A 22,248-nucleotide genomic window follows, 5' to 3' on the forward strand; every position below is an offset into this window, starting at 1 on the left:
TTCTTTGATTTCTTCCTCTTCTTTTTCTCTTTGATGCCAGGAAAGACAACAACAACAACAACAACAACAACAACAACAGAAACCACCTTATTAAATATTTTTATTAATATTTTACAATTTTCAGTAGATAACTACAATTGTCTATAGTAGTAGTAGTAGTAGTAGCAGTAGTAGTAGTAGTAGTACTAGTAGTAGTAGTAATAAGAATAGTTGTTGCAGTGATAGCAGTTATTTATTTCTTTATATTATTATCAATAATGATGATGACGATGACGACAACAACAACAACAACAATAATAATAATAATAATAATGGAGTGTTTCAAATTTTGGCCGAAGACCAGTAGTTGGGGAGGGATTAGTTGAGTTAGTTGAGTTAGTTGATTAGATCGGTCTTGTCTGGTACTTTTATTTCATTGACCTCCAAAAGGATGAAAGGCAAAGTTGACCCCAGCAGAATTTGAACTCAGAACCTAGCAGCAGACGAAATACCGCTAAGCATTTCACCCGGCGTGCTAACGACTCTGGCAGCTTGATGCCTTAAATAATAATAATAATTTCTAATATATGCATAAGGCCACAGATATTTGTGTATGTGTAAAGAACACGGATGATTTAATCGTCCCCCAGTGTATGACTGGTACTTATTTTATCAACCTTAGAAGACCAAAAAGTAAAAGTGTACCTCAGTAGAATCTGAACTAAAAACGTAAGGGGACGAAACTAGATACCAGGCATTCTGCCTGGTGTTCTTCTGTATATGCCATTGACTGCTTTCAACAACAACAACAACAATAACAATAATACTAATAATAATGATAATAATAATAATAATCCTTTCTATTAATGGCAGAAGGACTGAAATTTTGCGGGAGGGGACTAGTTGATTACATCGACCCCAGAATTTCACTGGTACTTAATTTATGAACCCTGAAAGGATGAAAGGCAAAGTCGACCTTGGCAGAAATTGAACTCAGAACATAGCAACAGGTGAAATACTGCTAAGCATTTCATCCAGCATCTTAACGATTCTGCCAACTCACCCCCTTCATAACAACAATAATAATAATAATAATAATAATAATAATAATAATAATAATAATAATAATGCTCCTAAAATTTGTTGGGATAGGGCTAGTCATTTACACTGACCCCTGTTCTCAACAGGTACTTATTTTATCGACTCCAAAAGGATGAAAGGTAAAGTCAATCACAGCAGAATTTGAACTCAGAACATAACCCGAGAAAAAATGCCACTAAGTATTTTGTTCGGCGTGCTAACGATTCTGCCAGCTAACGATTCTGTCAGCAAACGATTCCTGCCAGCTAACGATTCTGCCAGCTAATGGTTCTGTCAGCTAACGATTCTGCCAGCTAACGATTCTGCCAGCTAAAATAATAAAAACAATAAAAAATTTTGTACAATTAAAATTTTTTCATATTGATTCTTTAAACCACTAATGGTGTGACATGGTGTGACATGTGACATAGTGTGACTTGTGACATATTCTTCTACTAAAAGTGGAGAAATATGTATTGTGAAGTTCATGCCTTTCCCAGGAGCAGTTGTAATGTTAAATAATGTGGAATATTTCCAGGCCAGAGCTGAAATCAGTTATTCTTTCTACTTCTAAAGAATGGTAACTTCCAATAATAATAATAATTTCTAAGGCACAAGGTTAGCAATTTTTTAGGGGAGGGGTTTAGTAAATACCACCAACTCCAGTATTTAACTGGTACTTTATTCTATTGGCCCCAAAAGTTAATGAAAGGCAAATGTGACATTAGTGGGGTTTGAACTCAAACTGAGCTACAGGAAATACTGCAAAGTATTTGCTCTGATGCTCTACCGATTCTGGCAATCCACAGCCCTGATGATGATTGATGATGATGATGATGATGATGATAATAATGGTTTCAAATTTTGGTACAAAGCCAGTAGTTTTGGAGGAAAGGTTAACTCAGTTACATTGACCCCAGTATTTGACTGGTACTTATTGTATGAATCTTGGAAAGGTGAAAGGCTAAGTTGACCTCTGCAGAATTTGAAACCAGAACGTAAAGACAAATGATAATAATTCTGCCAGCTTTCTGCCTTGATGGTGATGATGATGATGATGATGATGATGATGATGATGATGATGATGATGATGATGATAAAGATTTTCTGATTTAGGCACAAAACCAGCAACATTGAGGGGTGGGATCAGCTGGGTCCATGAACCTTGTAATTTGATTCTATTGACCCTCCCAGAGGAATGAGCAGCAAAATTGACCTCCACAGGATTTGAACAAAGAATGAGCTGAAACAAATACTACAAAGCAGGTTTTCCAGCTCTCAAATGATGGAGGAGCACAAAGCTAGATATTCTGGGAGAGGCACCCAGTTAATTTAATAGATATCCCTTCCCCACCTGCACGACTATTCCAGGACTATTTACAGAATGTGCAGAACAGAAAAAGAGAAAATGCAAAAATGTGGAAAAGAGGAAATAAAAGTTTGAAGGAAAGACGCTTCTTTTAGTGCTTTACAAAAACACAAAACAAGAAAGGATTACAATAAGGAGTAAAAAATCTAAGGACCAAATCTTGAAAACTTTTATCTCAAGCTGGAAATAAGTGTAGTGGAGAAAGCATGTCTACTAGATTCATCAAGAATTATGGAAAAGGTCTTGAGTACATTGTAAGAACAGATAGGAAGAGCAGATGAATCTCTTTTGGTACAAGATACTCCTCATCCAGACCATGAGCTGTGGTTTGATAGGAAGTATAATCAAATTGGATGAAACACGAATTCTTTGAAATAATAGAATGTAATAATGGCTTCCAGGTTTGGCACAAGGCCAGCAATTTCAGAGCAGAGCTAAGTCATTTACGCAGACTCCAGTGCTCAACTGGTAATTATTTTATTGACCCAAAAGGATGAAAGGCAAAGTCCACCTTGGTAGGATTTGAACTCAGAATGTAAAGGTGGATGAAACGCCACAAAGCATTGTGTTAACCGTTCTGCTAGCTTGTCACCTTCCAAGAATATATCGTTGCTAATCATAAATAACACCAATAGTAAAAAGTCCAACTTGTAATTATTTCAGGTCTGGGCAAGAACTTGGAACGGCTCATATAAAACAAGGCAACAACAATGTAAATAATAATAATAATAATAATAATAATAATAATAATAATAATAATAATAATAATAATAATGATAATAATAATAATCATAATATTGGGCATATTGTTTTTAATTCTAATAGTAGATGATATTAGAAGAATATATATTTAGTTTTTGGCAAAGCAGAAATTTTAGATTTATATAAAGAAGATTATGTTGGTGACATTTCTGCTTTGACCATAATTGTTAAAAACAGGAACAAAACTGGGTCACTTAAGTGCATGATGATGATGGTGATGATGGTGATGATGATGGTGATGATGATGGTGATGATGATGGTGATGATACCATCACGAAGGTACAAGCTTAAAAAGAAAGGGGATGACAGAGTAAATTGGTCCCTAGAAGGTGACTGGAAGTTATTTCATTAATTCCAGAATGATGAAAGGGAAAAATCACCATTCTTACTTTGAATCCAATAAAACTATTGCCATGTTCTGTTTTTGCTTTGGCCACCAAAACCAATAAGACTTACATCAGAGTACAGTACAGTACTATGTATCGTATAATACTACAGCATCACATACAAGCCTAGTATATATATTTTGCCATCAAAGTACACTATACACCATTGACTAAATGGTTTATATTAGAGTACAGAGTACAGCATTGTATATGTTGTGCTTCATCATCATCGTCACTACCACCATCAGCAATGGACACACACACACACACACACACACACTCACATATGTCTGTTAGAAAGCATAAACATAATTACAAATTTCTTTAGCATCAGTTCCATTCACGAAAGCACTTTTAAAACTATTTTTCTATCACATTGGCAGGAAGATTTACCCATAATACAGGTGGTAGGATAGAGGTGGAAGGGTAGTAGGGTAGGTTGGAGGCAAATGGCACTGGTTATTTGGAATGCCTTGCAACAAACCGACCCCTTACAGTTGTGTTGAGCTGAGATTCAGAAATATGAAGAAATAGTTCCACCAAATACCTAGGTCGGTTTCAGTGTCACATTACATCACCATCATCATCATGATTGTAATTATCATCACCCAGCAGCAGCAGCAGCAGCAGCAGCAGAGAGAATCCCTGCAAAGTTCCTCCCCATTCTTACTATTAGCTGTCTTTCTGTGTGTGTATGTGGCACACACATACACATACATGCATGCGCATGTGTAGGAGTGTGTTGATATGCATAATGTTGTGTGAATTAGAAGAACTGAAGTAATTTGAATCTTGTAATGCTCGGCTGTGGCTGAAGACATTCTTCCTATGCCTTTGATGTGCAGAAAAAAAAAAAGTGTGGAGTCTTCTGATTAACAATTTGCTAACTTCTTTATATATATATATTGTGTGTGTGTGTTACACATATGAAGAGTGATTCAGAAGGACCTGAAGAATTTAAATGACGTGTAATTTGTCTTAGAATTTTGTTATTCTAGATTTTTGATATTATCTTTGCAATTTTCTTATGAATATCCTTTGAAATTCATACTCGTATAATGCCAACATCTTCGGTACAACATAACCTGATGAAATGGTGTTTTTATACAAATTCACAGGAAGTTAACTAATATGTAATGTTACAGACTTTATATTTTGGAGTAAACCATGCTATTGAAACGTGTGTAGTGATCTTTTGAATTATTTTTTTTACTATTATAGAATATCTATATATTGGAAATATCTTTGTTTCATATCATATATTTCATATCATATATTTCATATCATATATTTCAGAAAAATGTTATCATAAAAAAAATGGGAGAATATTCCGTATTTAAAAGCAACAAAATATAAAGCTAATTCTGTGTAACTGTGTAAGCAAACCTAATACAAACGTAGAAGTGGTCTGTACAGCTAGCAACATGAAGTGCAGGGGAGTAGGCCAGCTATTCTGGTATTCCTGAGACACAGCAGTCACCGGGGTCTGGGGTCAGGTGTGCAAATGAATGCATTAGGGAGTTGGTTGAAGGCTGTGGTGAAGGGAAGTAAGGGGGTAGAGAGGATGGGAGACAAATGTTTTATTAAACTCAACTCACCTCAGTTCTTAGCTGGTTTATTAATGGTAAAGGAACTTAAGAATACTCTGTACATATATGCACAAATACTGTATGTGTGTGTGTGTGTGTGTGTGTGTGTGTGTTCATCTTCTTTACAACATGGCCAGATTCTTGCTAGACATATAGGATGTACATGTGTAGGTGTATATAAGTGAATATGCAGTCTACATAAGTGAAGTATGTGTCTTTCCTTGACTCTCCGTTTCTGTGAACCAATGTTCCACAGCAGATCATAGAGTTTCATCATTCCTCTTGAAACATTCAATGTCCTCATTTATTCTTCTTCATCATTATGTTCAGTGATGGTGGTAGAAACTTGTGGAATGGAACTTTTGTGCCGATTTCTGAAGAACAGAGAAAGAGAAAATAACTATAAGATGGCAAAGAAAAAGGAAACACTATAATGGTAGAGGTCCTAACAATTATAGACATCTCTATCCCCATAATTACACTAAAAATCACTATTTTTGGTAGCAAATATGTTCCAGCTCTGAAGCCCAAAATGATGGTTTGGCTCAAAATATCATTTTGGGTGTCATTCTTTCACATCCATCACACACTCAAAATACTATTCCCAAGTTGGTTGAACTGAAAACATGGTAACATCTGCAAGGCTTTCATTTGAGAAAGAGAACAAAGATATTCTTGAAAATTACTATTTTTAAATCTCACAACGAGAGATATTCAGCCAGAGTACTTTGGAGTAAGGATTGTTTGCCAACATAACATGGCAGTCCTGGTTTAGGACGAATGTTGCTGTAATTTAGCCCCAGGAGACATTGTTTTGAGCTGAGTGGGGGTGCTTGTTTGAAATTATAAGGACACAGATCGTGTCATATAGCCAGCTGGAGATGATGTCTCCAGGGGCTAAATTATAGCAACATTCATCCTAAACCAGGACTGCTATGTTATGTTGGCAAACAATCTTTACTCCAAAGATAATCTTGTACATCACATAACTCACCAACCTCTCAAATAGCAAGTCAGTCATATTGGTCTCTAACCATAAGCATTTCCATTGTCTGAATAACTTTTCTCCCCATCTTTACTCTCCAAAGATATCTTTGTAATGTTTTTGCAGCTTTAATAATAAAGTATGTGTGTGTGTGTGTGTGTATAGGAAAGGAATATTAGAGCCAACTTACTTTAATTCATCTTCCCTTTCTTTCATTTCTCGTAATTCCTGTTCAATAAGGCTGCCGGCATTGCTCTTAACTTCTCGGTATGAAAATGTAGTTGACACCTTTGGCTTCTGAATTTTAAAATTAGGGCCAGTAGATTTTTGTGGCTCCACCGATGTTGCTACTGTGCTGGGACCATCAACACAATCTGCATCTCCTGGGACACTTTCTACTGAAGCTACAGATGACTTTCTAACAGTTGTGAAGTTTCGTTTGGGAGTGACGGGGGATACCTCTCTGTATTTTTTCTGTTCCCCCATTCGCTCCACTGAAGTTGTGCTTATTCTCCCACTGTCTCGCAAACTCACTTCTCGTTTGACCTCCTTCTTTATTTCCTCCTGAAGACGGCTTGAAGCAATTTTCTTCATTGTGACGCCTTTTTCAGTGTTGTTCTTCAATGAAAATTTTGGTTTCACTGATACCTGGCTCTTTTTATCTATGCTCACCGCAACAGATGGCTTTTTCTCAACAGGGACTCCCTTATCAAGTTTGAACTGCATTTCTCGTTCCTGTGCCAGACGGATTTCTCTTTCAATTGGTGTCTCAAATGGATTTACTGTTGCTGCTGCTGCTGCTGCTGCTGCTTCTTCTGTGCTGCTCTCAACATTACCATTGACCTTATCACTTTCACATGACACTGATGAAGCCTCAGTAACTTTGTCTTCCACTGTACACTCATTGACAACATTCTCTGTTGGTTCTTCATTTGCCATTTTCCTTTCAATCAAATTTTGTCGCATGCGTTTCAGTTCCGCCTCCCGTTGTCTGATTTCTTGGAGTTCTTGAGCGATTTTGCTCGTAGGAGGGATTCGTAAAGGAGAACCAAGTTTTTCTTTTGGTGGTTCATTCACAGGTTTGTCAGAGCTCGAGGTGGAACTGTCTACAGAGTCAAAGTTAGTGGAATCAGTCTTAGCTGTGTGGTTGTTGTTGTTGTTGTTGTTGTCATTGCTGTCAGTTTTGTTGTTGTCGTTGTAGTTGCTGGATCTTCTGGCAAAACGTTTTTCTTTTTCTTTCTGCAAACGTATTTCTGTCTGGACCACAGTTTCTCCGTATTCCATTGGGGTCTAGAATCAAAGAGAAAAACACAAATCAAGGCTCATGTATCCACGTTACACATAAATGCACAAACACACACTTTAACTTATACATTTTGCACACACATACGCACACACACACACACACAATTATAATAACAAATTGCAAAGACAGCGTCAGCCCTTATAATTTCTCTCAGCATCACTTGCTACAGCCACCTCTTCTCCATCTCTAAACATCTCCCCTCATACTTTTATCAAACATCCCCTTCTATCCCTTCTGTACCACTTATATTCATCTCCATTATACTCTATGGGTAGGTCCTGATTCATCACCACCACCACCACCACCACCACCACCATCGATTTCTCTCTCTCATTCTCTGTCCCTTTGTCTTTCTGCCTAACTCTATTTCTCTTTCTTCTCCTTTCTTTTCCTATGGGGTCGAGGTTGGGGGGTTAGCCAAGTGTCTCCTTTATAGTAAGATAACCAAGTCTGTCCCTCTATTATAGTTTAATCCCTCAACTGACACAAAGCCCCCTCCCTCAGTTCCACTCTCCCTCTCTCAGCCAAGGGGCTCCTTGTCTTACAAGTTACTTGGCAACCCCACTGGTGCTGGTGCCATGCAAAAAGCATCAGTGCCATATGAAAAGCACCCAGTGAAGCACTCTGTAAAGTGGTTGGCATTAGGAAAGGCCTCCAGCCATAGAAACCATGCCAAGGCAGACATTGAGACCCCTGGTGCTGGCTCCAGTGAACCCATCCAAACCCATGACAGCATCGAAAATGGACATTAATTCATGATGATGATGATGATGATGATGTATATGGAAATCATATACAAAATGTTTAATTAATATATAATTAATTTTGCTGTGAAACTATAACCTGTGGAGTTATGATGAGTATATCTAATTATGGAAACTTATTCTTTTCTGCTCTAGGCACAAGGCCTGAAATATTTGGAGAGTGGGGGCCAGTTGATTAGACTGACCCCAGTACGCAACTGGTACTTAATTATTGACCCTGAAAGGATGAAAGGCAAAGTTGACATCGGAAAACATAACTTACTGGAAGAGTAATGAAACTGTCATAATCGTAGCCTTGGTCTTGAATAAGTATAAATGACATATGAAGCACAGATTGCGACACTGAAGCAATATTTGTAGCAGAAGAAAGAAACCAGTAACTAACTCGGCTAAGTTTGTGACCACAAAGTCAACAACATAATTAGGATAGCTAATGAATGCACACACACACACAAGACTACTTAAAGTTTTTTCCAAATCCAATGAAAAAGCTTTGTCTCTAGACTAAAATCTTGCTCTGTTGGTGAGAAATTCTAAAATATAAAACCAAGAAAATATACAAGCATGCCTAAGACGCAATGGTAAGTGGATTTATCTACGTAAATAGAAAAACACTCACCATACCAGCAGAAAGTTGGATATCCTGTAAACCAGAGAATACCAGGAACATTAATAGGAGAAGCAGCTTCACTCAGGGATCTGTGATAGATACATTAGAGCTCACCAAGAAGGATATGCCTTTGATATTCAGGAACAAGAGATAGCTCCTCATTTCCCAATCAATAAAAGAGATATGGAGACCTCCAGACATCTCTGTTGTGATAGAAAATGTCGATAGTGCCATACCAGCGCTGATAGCGCCATAGCCTCATTATCAGCTGCTTACTAAAAATACCTGCAAGGTACAATCTTCTCATGCAACATGACATTGTTGCTAAAATCATTTACAATGCTATCGGTAGGATAATGTCCATTTTCCATGCTGGCATGGGTTGGACAATTTGACAGGAACAGGCAGGGCTGGAGAGCTGCACCAGGCTCCTATGGTCTATTTTGGTATAGTTTCTATGGCTGGATGTCCTTCCTAACACCAAACACTTTATAGAGTGTACTGGGTGCTTTTATGTGGCCCCAGCACCAGCGCTTTTTACCTGACATCAATGTGGGTCAAATCTAAAATTTTGGTAAAAGAGAAAATCTTTGGTCAACTACTTGTGGAATTCACAATTCTTGCTACAGAGAACTTTGGTAAAAATAATCTTGTTGCCCTCTACATTAGTTAAGCTGACATGAAAATTCTTCCAACATGTGAGTACTTTTGTGTAGTTGTTCATCATGCTAGAAACAGCAGCTAAATATCTATCAAATAATGCTGTGCTTGGCTCCCCACCCTCCACTTGACAACTGGTGTTGAATTGTTTACATCTCTGTAACTTAGCAGTTCTACAAATGAGACTGATGGAATAAATACCAGATTCAGAGAAATAAATACAGGGGTTGATTTATTTGATTAAATGCTTCAATGCCATGCCCCAGCATGGCCACAGTCCAATGACTGAAACAAGCAGCATGGCACATATATAGGATGTTAAATGATGATAAACCCACATGGGTGTTGTTCTTGTTTAGCCTAGGCCAGCTGGAGCCTACCATGATTACACAAACCAATGATAAAAGGAGCTCCAACCATAACCATCCTGCTCACAGCTCAGATACATCACATCCAAGACAACATTAGCCAGTCAGTTGCATCCGTCTTTTCTAAGATGCAAGCATGTGATTTAAGGGGATTCTGGCTGCTATTTCTCGGTCAGTGGTAGTAGTAGTAGTAGTAGTGGTGGTTGTATGAGTGATGGAGGCATAGTTGTGAGTGATGATAGGGAGTTCCAGTCATGGTGATGGCAGAGATGTAGTAGTTACAGTGGTGGTAGTGATGGTGTTGGTGGTGGTAGTGGTGGTAGTGGTGACTGAGAGGTAGTGGTAGTAGTAGCAGTAGCAGTAATAGTAGTAACGGTGGTGTTAAAAGTGGTGGTGGTGTTGGTGGTGGTGGCGCTCTGGTGACAAGGCAACAGTGTCAGTCACAAAGTGACAGTGGTTTGTAAGTGCCTCCCCCACCACACACCCAGAGATATATAAGAGGGTGAAGAGTGTGAAGGGTGTTTACTTGTTTTTTTTCTCCTCTCTCTCTCTCTCTACCTGACCAGGTAAAACTGGAATCTCACCAAGTTCAAAAATAGATCAAACAACAACAACAGCAAGTAATGTTATATCAGTAATGGAAATATTTTAACAATTTCACTTGAAAAAGGAGAGCGAGGGTGGGGGAGGGAGTTGTACCTCACTCACCTCACCTGGCCAAGGAGCAGATGATTCAATAATCGAAGTAGATAGGGTCTATAAAGTAGGTAGGGCATATTGCCGAGAGTCACATTCCTCCGTAGCTATGCACCAAAGGTTTCCTAAGATAGCAATCGTTTTAAATACAAAAACATATGCAGGTGTGTTTGTGTGCGTGCGTGTTTGTGTGTGTGTGTGTGTATCATCATCATCATCGTTTAACGTCCACCTTCCATGCTGGCATGGGTGGGACGGTTTGACAGGAGCCGACCAGGCAGTAGCCTGCAGCAGACTGCTGAGACTGTTTTGACAGGATTTTTACAACTGTCTGCCCTTCTTAACACCAACCACTCAGCAAAGTGGACTTGGTGCTTTTTATATGGCACACATATATATATATATATATATACATACATACATACATACATATATATATATATATATATATATATATATATATATATATATATAAATAAAGGTTACAAACCTCATTAAGGGATAGCAAAATCCTATGAAAGTACAGGTTAGTTACCTTTACAAGGAATGTTGGACATTACAGTTAATACTCCACTGCAAGGGAACTATATAAACCGTGGGTTATATATATTTATTTATTATAATGATAGGATGAGAAAATAGAGAGATAATTGTTTTCTACTCTAGGCACAAAGCCGGAAATTTTGGGGGAGGGGGCCAGTTGATTAGATCGACTCCAGTACGCAACTGGTACTTAATTTATCGACCCTGGATACTCTTTTACTTGTTTCAGTCATTTGACTGCGGCCTTGCTGGAGCACCGCCTTTACTTGAGCAAATTAACCCCAGGACTTATTCTTTGTAAGCCTAGTACTTATTCTCATTTAATTACTGGTAATTTAATTTGCTGATCCTAAAAAGATGAGCAGTTCATATCAGCAAGGTTTAAGGTGTAATCAGGGACAAAGTAGAACATTTAACTTTTGTAATGGTTGTTGTTGCTGCCTTTCGATACCGAACCGGCTGAAACCGGTTCTGGCTCTGTAGTACAAATGTCTTCTTTTCAAAAGTTTTTGAATTAAAATCTTCCACCAAACCTTAATCACAATTTATGTTCCTAACACAAGCTGAATGATAACTAATTTATTTTACTAAATTCTTTGTTATATTCAAAATTAATTGAAAGAAACACAGAAGCGTCTCAACAGAAATATGGTAAGAAAAGGGTTAATGGTGTGTATCGTAACAGAAATAATAAAAGAAATATTACTAACCAGTTTTTCACTTTTTTCAGTCGCACTTACAAACATTTGGCCTTCATAGCTGTTGTTATAATTTCTAGTAATAGCAATAGGACTAAAACTATTATAATTCTTTGGCAGTTCTGGTTCTAACTGGAGGTCATTTTCTCGTTTCGTAATTTCATGAGCTCGGTCAGCTTCTGTCATTTCAAGATATGTTGGTTGGAAATGTTCTGTCAAGCAATCATTGCGTTGGTTCTCATAGTCATTCTCCTGTGAAGTCTCCCTCTCCCTCTCAAGTCGAAGGAGACGAAGTTCCTGTTCTCGCTTCAGAGATTCTTCACGCTCCAATGCCAGCCGTATCTCACGTTCAATTGCACTCTCACCCTCTTCAGAAGGATCCAGATTGGAGTTCATATTTGGGTTGTCGTGGTAAGAACTATCTGGCACAATATTCTTCTTGCTGACAGTCGGTTTCCCTAAAGGGTCGTTCAACTTCACAGACCAATGTCTCACCGCTTTGTTTGACTTCTTCAGAAAGGGTATACTTTCTTTACTCGATTGCGATAAACGGTTCTCCCAATTCTGTTTGATGTTCCCAAGGTCTGCTATGGAACCACGGTCAACACTGTCAGTTGTCTCTTCTTCTTGAAGGATATTTTCACTGTACAGATTTACTTTTGGTGGCAAATCATAACCTATAGAGGATTTTCGAGTTTTTATGTTGGTACCAATGTCATAGTTGTCTGAAAGAACAAGAAACGGAAAAGTGGAAAAATTAGCATGAAAACAGAATGATTAATTAGAAAATTACTAATTTTAAATCTCACATGAGAGATATTCAGCCAGAGTACTTTGGAGTAAAGACTGTTTGCCAACATAACATGGCAGTCCTGGTTTAGGACGGATGTTGCTATAATTTTAGCCCCAGGAGACATCGTCTCCAGCTGGCTATACAAGATCTGTGTCCTTATATTTTCGAACAGATCGTGTTGTATAGCCAGCTGGAGATGATGTCTCCTGGGGCTAAATTACAGCAACATTCGTCCTAAACCAGGACTGCCATGTTATGTTGGCAAATAATCTTTACTCCAGAATGATTAATCTTTGAAAATTTGGATAATTAAACCATTTTTGGAAGAGAAGTTCTTTGAATTGGTTTCCCTATCTTACCAATTATCCTCTTCTTTATGAAACCATTTATATACACAAAGAAGACAAAATTATTCAATTTAGTTTGAGTGTGTGTGTTTTTACTTGCTTCAGTCAATAGATTATCGCCATGCTGGAGCACTGCCTGGAAGAATATCTTTTTTAATGGAATGAATGGACTCTAGTATTTATTTTTCTTTTAAAAGCTTGGTACTTATGTTATTGCGCTCTTCTGGCTGAATTGCTAAGTTACGGGGACATAAACACTGGTTGACAAGTGGTGTCGGACAACACACACACACACACACACACACACACACACACACATACACCCGCACACATATGATGAGCTTCTTTCCAGTTTCCTTAACCAAATCCACTCACAAGGCTTTGGTCAGCCCCTGAACCCAGACCCATGTGGCTGGGAAGCAACCTTCTTACCGCACAGCCACACCTGTGCCTACACACACACAATGCTACCACCAAAACATGTCCAACTGGTCAGCTGCCCATTCTCTGAAGGGGCAGGGATACTCGTGTTGGAAGCAAATGAAGGTCGGCAACAAGAAGGACCTTCGTAAGTTATGCATGACTTATGTCAGTAAAGAGAAACATCATCATCATTTACCGGCCATTTCCCATGCTGGCATGGGTTGGACAGCTTGACAGGAACTGATAAAACCAAGGCCCACATCTGGATCCATTGTTTGTTCTGGCATGGTTCCTATGGCTGTGTATCTTTCCTGATGCCAACCATTTTACAGACTATATTGGATGCTTTGTACATGGCACTGGCACAGGTGCCATTTATGTGGCACCTTCATCGGTGCTTATTATGTGGCACCAACACCAAAAGTGGACATTTAAACAATAAACTGCCTCCAGAAAAGACTTTGTCCAAAGAAATGAATCTGCTCCATTGAATTCCATTTGATGGGAATTTGGCAGCAAACCAAGCAACCACTGAGTAGACATTTCTAATGATGTTGATGGTAATTCTGATGATGATGATGACGATGACAATGATGACGACAATGATGATATAAGAAGATAATAACACAGAAAAGAGCAAATATCCTGTATTAGTGAGAGCAAGTGTCAATGCACCTTGCACCCACCCACCCATAACATTTGGGAGGAGGTGTGTGTGTGTGTGGGGGGGGGGGGGGGTACATCCACCTGACCAACCAGTTCCAGTCTTTCTATAATGTCAGGTGTATTAGTTTGTTGTTTAGAATAATTGATGCAAACTGCTGAGATGTTGAGAGCTGGGATATCTGGGTTAATTAAATATTCACACACACATTCACTGACACACACACACAGACATGCATACACACACACACACAAATATGCACCGTGGCATACAAATGCATACATGCAATAACAAACCATTTTAAGGTGAGATAAGGAGTTAAAGCTGCACACATAAAGACACACACACACACACACATACAGACACACACATGCACTCACACAGCACAACCACACATACACATATCTATAAGGGTCTTTCAAGTAGACAGTTAGTGCACACAGTCTACTTATAGCAACCCCCCCACCACCATTCGTTACACAATAAAAGTACAGTGACCGCCACCACCACTGCTGCCACCGCCACCACCACTGCCACCGCCACCACCACCACCACCACCACCACCACCACCACCACTGCCACCACCACCACCACCACCACCACCACCACCACCACCACCTCCACCACTGCCACCGCCACCACCACCACCATGATATATTATTCCTGATATTATTATTATATATATTCCAGATGTGTTCCTTGTATTCATTTAATTAAGATATACATTAGTCATAGCTCCAACTAATTTGTAATTAGATGCAGAGCTTTGTTAACGAACGAATGCATCCAGTCTCATCAGTCACGTAATCTTGTTTCTCCATCTGTCATCACTCTTTTCTTCTTATTCAACTTGTTGGTCATGTTTCCTCGACCAAACCGAACCCATCACGTACAAGGCTTGCTCACGAGTGCTGGGGCTTTGACAAATACACCCAACACACTGTCGAGGGTGGACGGTGTTAGGAAGAGCATCAGGTCATGGAAACCAAGCTAAAGGGGAAAGTGAAAAGCAAGTTGTGTTTCTCTGACCACTCTAGGTGGGTTGTCACTTGAAGAACTGGTTCAGATCAGGATGAACTCATCGGAAAGCTGTCAGCATCGGAAGTGGACGTGAAGTGGTGGTGGTGGTGGTGGTAACGATGATGATCTGTATCTTTGATTTTTGACTTGTTTTAGTCATTAGATTATGACCATGCTGGAGCACCACCTTGAAGAATTTTTCTTAAATGAGTCGACCCCAGTAATTATAATTTTTTAAGCCTGATACTTATTTTATTGGTCTCTTTTGCTGAACTGCTAAGTTACAGGGACCAAAACACACCAACACTGGCTGTCAAGTGGGAGTGGGGGGACAAACACAAAGACACACACACACACACACACACATATACATATATATATATATATACGACTGGCTTCTTTCAGTCTCCGTCATCCAAATCCACTCAAAAGGCTTTAGTTGGCTTGAGGCTATAGTAGAAGACACTTGTTCACGGGGTGCCATGCTGTGGAACTGAACCCAAAACCATGTGGTTGGGAAGCATACAGCTACCCCTATGCCTACGATGATGATTGAGAGATGAGCCCATGATTTCTAGCTGCCCACTCATCACCAAGTCTAAGTGTATTCACAGACATGATCAGCAGCTGTGGCCACTCGGCAATGCGGTCAGTGCTGAATGACAGATAACCCTACTCGACACATCAATGGTCTGCCACTGAAACAAACTTCAATTATGCAATAATTCTTTTTAATTTCGGTATGATGTCAGAAACTTCGAAGGGAGGGGGTCAAACTGATTTACACTGACTCTAACACTTGACTGGTACTTATTTCATTGACCCCCGAAAGGATGAAAGGCAAAGTCAACCTCGGCAGACTTTGAACTCAGAATGTAAAAGGCAGATATGAAAGAAAAGCTGTAAAGCATTTTGTTTGATGCACCAACGATTCTGCCACCACACCACAATGGCCAGTCCATAAGGTCACTTTATAAGGAAGACAGGGATGGTCTCCAAGTTTCCCTGATGTATAGATTCCTCCCTTGATGGGACGCCGGTCCTTCACAGGATGACTCATTTTTGCCAGTTGAATGGAGAAAAGTGAAATGAAGTGTTTTGCTCAAGACCACAATGCAACACCAATCTGGGGATTGAAACCACAATGTTACAATCATAAATCATGCAATAATAATAATAATAATAATAATAATAATAATAATAATAATCCTTTCTACTAAAGGTACAAGGTCTGAAATTTTGCGGGAGGGGTAAGTCGATTATATCGACCCCAGTGTTTCACCAGTACTTAATCTATTAATCCTGAAAGGATGAAAGGCAAAGTTGACCTCCGTGGAATTTGAACTCAGAATGTAGCAACAGGCAAAATACCTTTAAGCATTTCACCCGGCATGCTAACGATTCTGCCAGCTCGCTACCTTTGCAATATTTTACTGATATTTTATTTTACAGACTTCAAAAAATTATAAATTCCAAGTTGACTTTAGTATGATTTGAACTCAAAACATAAAGATGCCGAATGGACAGCACAAGGCATTTTGTCTCAACACTTTAATGATTCTGCCAGTCTATCACCTTTCCAGGAAGATTAGTCTTTTAGTTTCAGCAGCATTTCAAATACCGAAGTACTTTGGAGAAGGACCTTTGCATGAAAATGTCACCAAGATACAAGAGACAGCTCTGCAATTTACTGATATTGCCAGATTTTTTTCCAGTAATGAAATGGTCAGAAGCTGGTTTTAGTGAATGAGTAATTAATAAAATGTGTAGATATGTGTGTATGTGTGTGTGTGGGGGGGGGGGGTTGAGGATGGTGGTGGTGGTGGAGTTTACTGTGAAGAGGTCAATAGTTTTAAATGTTATTAAATGTTAGTAGGTTGGCCAAAGTCATTATGTTGCACTGAATGTGACAAGAGATTAGTTACCAAGGGATCTGTTTTGTAGGGGCGTGGTTGTAAAGGTTTGGTGATGTAGGGAGCTTTCAACTTTCTGGGGTCAGTCATTGACACTGATCCTAAAAAGTCGAAACTAAATGATCTTATTTATGTGTGTTTATGTGCACACACAGACACACACACAGACACAGAATATGTATATTTGTATATATTGTATACATGTATATATAAAAGTATACGTATGTATGAATGTGTATGTCAATGTGTGCGTATGTGTATGTATGCATCTATCTATCTATCTCACTCACTCTCTCATATATATACATATACATACATACATACATACATATATATATATGTATATATACACACACACACACACATACATATATATATATATCTACAATGGTGTAGTTGGAAGGGTCGCTTTACACCCATGTGGTTTTGAGTTCAGTTCCTTTCCATGGCACTTTAAGTAACTATCTTCTATATCAACAGTGGAGGTCGTTAGTTACAGTAAGAAAGGATTTCCTGACACGTAAGGAACTCACCTGGAATGCCTGTAATAAGATTCAGACTTCTGGCAATCAAGTGTTTCAAAACCAACAAGGCTTTCCTTCCTCAGGCCTTTGTGTAGAGAATATTCTTCTCTATAGAGTCAAAACCTGAATTATGAACAATGGATTTTGAAACCACCATCGTGGTGCATAATCCAGGCTTTGCATGTTAGTTTCATACATCTGTATCCCATAAATAGAAGTCCAAAGAGGCGATTTATGGACATATTCCACCCATATCTATTGTTATTGCTTGAGGTGTGACAGGCTTTGTCGGTTACTGCTATTGTGCCAAACAACTGGCCATAGTAGGTGTTATATTTTGGAGACTTCTACACCCTAACAAAGGAGAACAAATCCGTTAAAGGATTAGCAATGAATGGCAATTTCAAAGATTTTCTAGAACAGACTGTCCTGTCAGTGATACACCCACATAATGCAAAAAGTAATTTTGACAATGTTTGCTCACACTGCAAAGCTTACAGATGGCCAGCAGAATTGGAATCTATGTTTCTTTGAGAGGAAGAGGTAAAACAGGACAAACAGCATTCTCTCCTCCTCCTCCTCTTCCTAGTCTTTGATACTTGGATATTGCTCGTACAGGAAATGGTTTCCAGGAAAATATACATTTATATATAACAATGTGCTGGCAATGGCTTCTTTGGGTTGCTGAGAAACCAGAGCCCCAGGATCTAATCTCATCTCACAACACTTTTATCCAAAACAAATGTAACATACACCGGTAGAAAAAAAGGACCCAGAGGTCAGTGTTTCTGCTAATTTCAGTAATACACTATTATTGCACCTAAGTGTAAAAACTTATCATGAAGAAGAGTGAAATGTAAGGACGTATGAAGAATGGTTTGGAGTGCCGGCTTTTATTCGGAAGAAGTCAGGAGTGAAGCTACCAGCAAGAGACAAAATGCTTGACACATAAGCAGGTTTCATAAATTACAATGCAATGTAATCAACCATATCAAAGAACAGATAAAGAGATAAGGAGAATGGCGACGACAATAAAGCTTGAAGGAATCTCAAGTGTATAACGTTAGGTTAACCACAACAATATTACATACATACGCAAAAAGAAAACAAATATAACACACATGCACACTCACACACCATCATGACTGTGAGGTTGAGCAGGCTGCAGTCCACTACGCAACAATGCGAGTATCCGTCGATCAGATTGACCCCAGTAAGCAACTGGTACTTAATTTATCGACCCCAAGAGTTGTTATGTTAAATTACCAAATAGGCCCTTAAATACTTCTCATGCTCTGTGTGTGTGTGTGTGTGTGTGTGTATACATATATTTGTGTATACACACACACACACACACACGTTCTCAATGAAGCCACATCACCTCAGGCAATTTCTGGTATTTCAGAAATGTCTCATGTTGCTTTCTATTTTCAGTTGATTTTTTTCAAGTCATCCAAAAAAAAAAAAAAAAATTCTCATCCTTTGTCATAGCAGGAAGTGACAAAGATATAAACAAAACGCTGACACCACCAACCTGACAACACCTCGCCCTCCCACACCCCGTTGACACCACCTTCATCACCATGGTCGTCATCATCATCATCATCATTGTCAGCGTCAACAACAATACAACTGATGCAAACACCACTAATAGCATCACATTAACAACAATAACACCACCACCACCTTTACCATTCCCGTTAACACCACCATCAACGCTGCCAGTACCAACATCATCCCTAACTGGTGTTCCGTTAATTACGACAACAAAGGTTCCAGTTAATCCCATTGATGGAACAGCCTGCTCATGAAATTAATGTGCAAGTGGCTGAGTACTCCATAGACATGCGTACACTTAATGGATATCTCAGAGAGATTCAGTGCGACATGAATTACAGGTACAACTCATTTTGGCCAGCTGAGTGGACTGAAGCAATAAAGTGAAATAAAGTGTCTTGCTCAAGGAGACAATGCACTGCTGAGAATTGAACCTACGACTTTAGGATCATGAACCGAATACCTTAACCACTAAACCACATACCTTCACCAATATTAACAACACAATCAACACCATTCACTAACTTTACCCCCTCCCCCATACCACCATGCCCAATACCACTATAAAAAAAAAACAATTAATCACACACACACACACACAAACTGTGTTTATATAAAGGATCCAACACAAATACAATTAGAAAATAAAGGACTTGTAAAGTAATAAAATGCCTGAATATGTAGAGAATTTGTCTAAATTCTAAAATATCCTTAAAGAAGAGAGAAATTTTGAGAAGAATTGTCAGGAAGAGACCAGTCACCCTCCTCCGCTTACTGAATGTTTTGACTTTCTAAAAAGAAACCAGGTGGAAACAAGTGATGACATGTTTCTGGGAAATCAATGACTGTAGATAAAGTGTTATAGTATTTGTATTATGTCAGTGTTGACTCATGGTGGTGTAGTCAGCTTATCTCTCTACCGGTTGTAGGTGGACATTTGTAGTCTGGCCAGTTGTAGATTAAACAGTGTCCTCTCAAGCTTGTAGAACTACCTCTGGTCAGTGACACCACCAAGATAGAATTTGAATTTGAAACACAAAAGTGCTGCAGCAGATGCTACAAGACATCTTATCTGATGGTCTGATGATTCTTTTGAAGCACAACCCTATATTACTACCTTATTTATTGACTCTCCATTCTACTGGAGGAGGGTGGGGGGGCAATAAACGGCCAAGTTGGCCTTGGTGAGATTTGAACCCAGAGCACAGTCTCTATGCTGTGTCTGAAGTAAATAAAGAGGAAATATTATAAAAAATTATGATGTTGTGGCTTAATTAAAAAATATGATTTTACTCATTATGTCATTCAAAGTGATGATTATGTTTGGCAAAATATCTCTCATTGAAAAAACCCCACAAAACCCCTACAAAAATTGTCTGATACCTGAGACCATTGAAAGGAAATATTCAAAGGGGGCAATAATTTTGTACTTCAGAATATTTTGGCACTAAACTCATTAGTATTTTCAATCCATTTAGGGTACCAGTGATTGTTTAGGATAACATTTGGGGTACAGAGCTAAAGAAATATGTGTTCCTATCATTAACCAGAAGCTTTTACTGAAACTGTGTCAATGACAGATTGTATTTAAGAAGAAAAGGCAGAGGAAGAGAATAAAGATTGGTCCAAACGGACGACTGTGAGTGATGTGATGTATCACACAAGCAGTACCTTATGAATAACAACAGCAACAATAAATACTTTACTCATTTATCAGAAGAGCAACATTTTGTGAGTTGAGAGTGAACTTTTCAAAAAGTACTTGACACCTGATAATATTCCATGCGTTTCCATAACCTCTAAAACAGGTGTAACATAACAAAAGCCAAGGCAAAAGACACTGAGCATGATAAGAGAAATTTATGCATGGAGTCTCTTCCCCATAAAAGTTATGCATGAAGTCATCATTGACAGGGAGTGTAGCAAACGTTGGGTCGGTGATTGTTACCTCATACCACATTTTAAAGGTTATATTTTTGCAATCCAGATGTAAAATAGAGCAATGAAATGTTTGATAAACAAAAGAGACAGTAAAGACCTTAAACAATGAAGAAACACTTGAAAATGTCAATTGTGTCATATCTGTGGAAGACATTACACATGTGATGAGAAACTGATCTGAAATGTCATCAAGATATGGCATGGCATGATTGCAGAAACAATACACAAGTGATATCGGTAGGAAGGACTAACCTTAGAAAAAATAGAAATATTTCTAGATGTCTCATTTCAACTCATAATAAATATTGGTGGAACATTCCCATTAAAATCACTGCCAAATCCATAATCATCTGTTATGATGTCTTTGAAGTGATTTTCTTGACAAATGGAATTAAGCAAAGAAAAAGATCATCCTTATGTGGATTCTATGTAAGCAGAAGAGTGGAAATATTTTACACTGTAGTTGATCATGTAATGTCTTACTATAAGCTGATGTCTAAATCCCAGTGACAGAGCTTCGTTTCTTTATTAGAAACCAATTGCTACATAGGAAGTTGTTAAATAGAGTCAAATGACAAATGTACACACACACACAGAATTCAAAATTTATGATGAAAATAACGCTGAAGCCAAAATGAAAATAAAGAGTAATTATTTGCTTAACTCTCAATCAAAGGCTATGAAAGTGGACAAGTCTTTGGTATTTTGAGCTTAAGCTCTTCCTCTGAAGGTAGGAAGGAAGAATTGTAAAGGAAAGAAAAAAATGGTAGTAACCAAAGCAACCCCCCCCCCCGGAAAAATACATGTTCTTTGTTTAGTAACACTGGAAATGGGAGGGATAGGTTGAAAGACCAGAAGAGAGTGAGAAAGAATGTAGTTTCCATGAGCGCAAGAGCAACAAGGGAGCTAACTGTGTGTTAATAGTATATGAACTATTTTGTGTGGGTGTATAGTCATGACATGTGCAGCATAGTATGCACACATGTATTGTTAGTTGTGTGTGTATAATTTTAAAGAGATAGATTTAACTGGAAATTCAAGCTTCACATAATGGGTTGTTCAAGGAGATTTGTTAAATAAGCTCTTAGGCTTAATTTGAAGTTTCAGTCAAAACTAATTCAATAAATTTAACTCCATCATTGGGGGTGGGTTTAGGTCTTCCTTTCAGTAAATGTTCTGGTGCTAAACTTCAACATTCCTTGATAAAAGCAACCTGATTATTGACAAATATATTTACGCGGACATGTGTGAATATATATATATATATATAT

General features: G+C 38.5%; 1 protein-coding gene across 1 annotated transcript in view; it reads right to left on the reverse strand.

The window, feature by feature from the left end:
* Nucleotides 1–83: 83 nt before the first annotated feature.
* LOC106868599 (uncharacterized) overlaps nt 84–22,248 on the reverse strand; it is an 80,475-nt gene continuing 58,310 nt past the window's right edge. Inside the window, exons 2-4 of the mRNA XM_014913935.3 lie at nt 11,808–12,520; nt 6,341–7,440; nt 84–5,539 (exon numbers count right to left, since the gene is read on the reverse strand). Of these exons, the coding sequence (XP_014769421.2) occupies nt 5,470–5,539; nt 6,341–7,440; nt 11,808–12,520 (1,883 nt within the window). The 3' untranslated portion in view covers nt 84–5,469. The remainder of the gene's footprint in view (nt 5,540–6,340; nt 7,441–11,807; nt 12,521–22,248) is intronic.

Source organism: Octopus bimaculoides, chromosome 14 (assembly GCF_046866305.1).
Source record: "Octopus bimaculoides isolate indiv1 chromosome 14, ASM4686630v1, whole genome shotgun sequence".
In the NCBI taxonomy this organism is placed as follows: domain Eukaryota; kingdom Metazoa; phylum Mollusca; class Cephalopoda; order Octopoda; family Octopodidae; genus Octopus; species Octopus bimaculoides.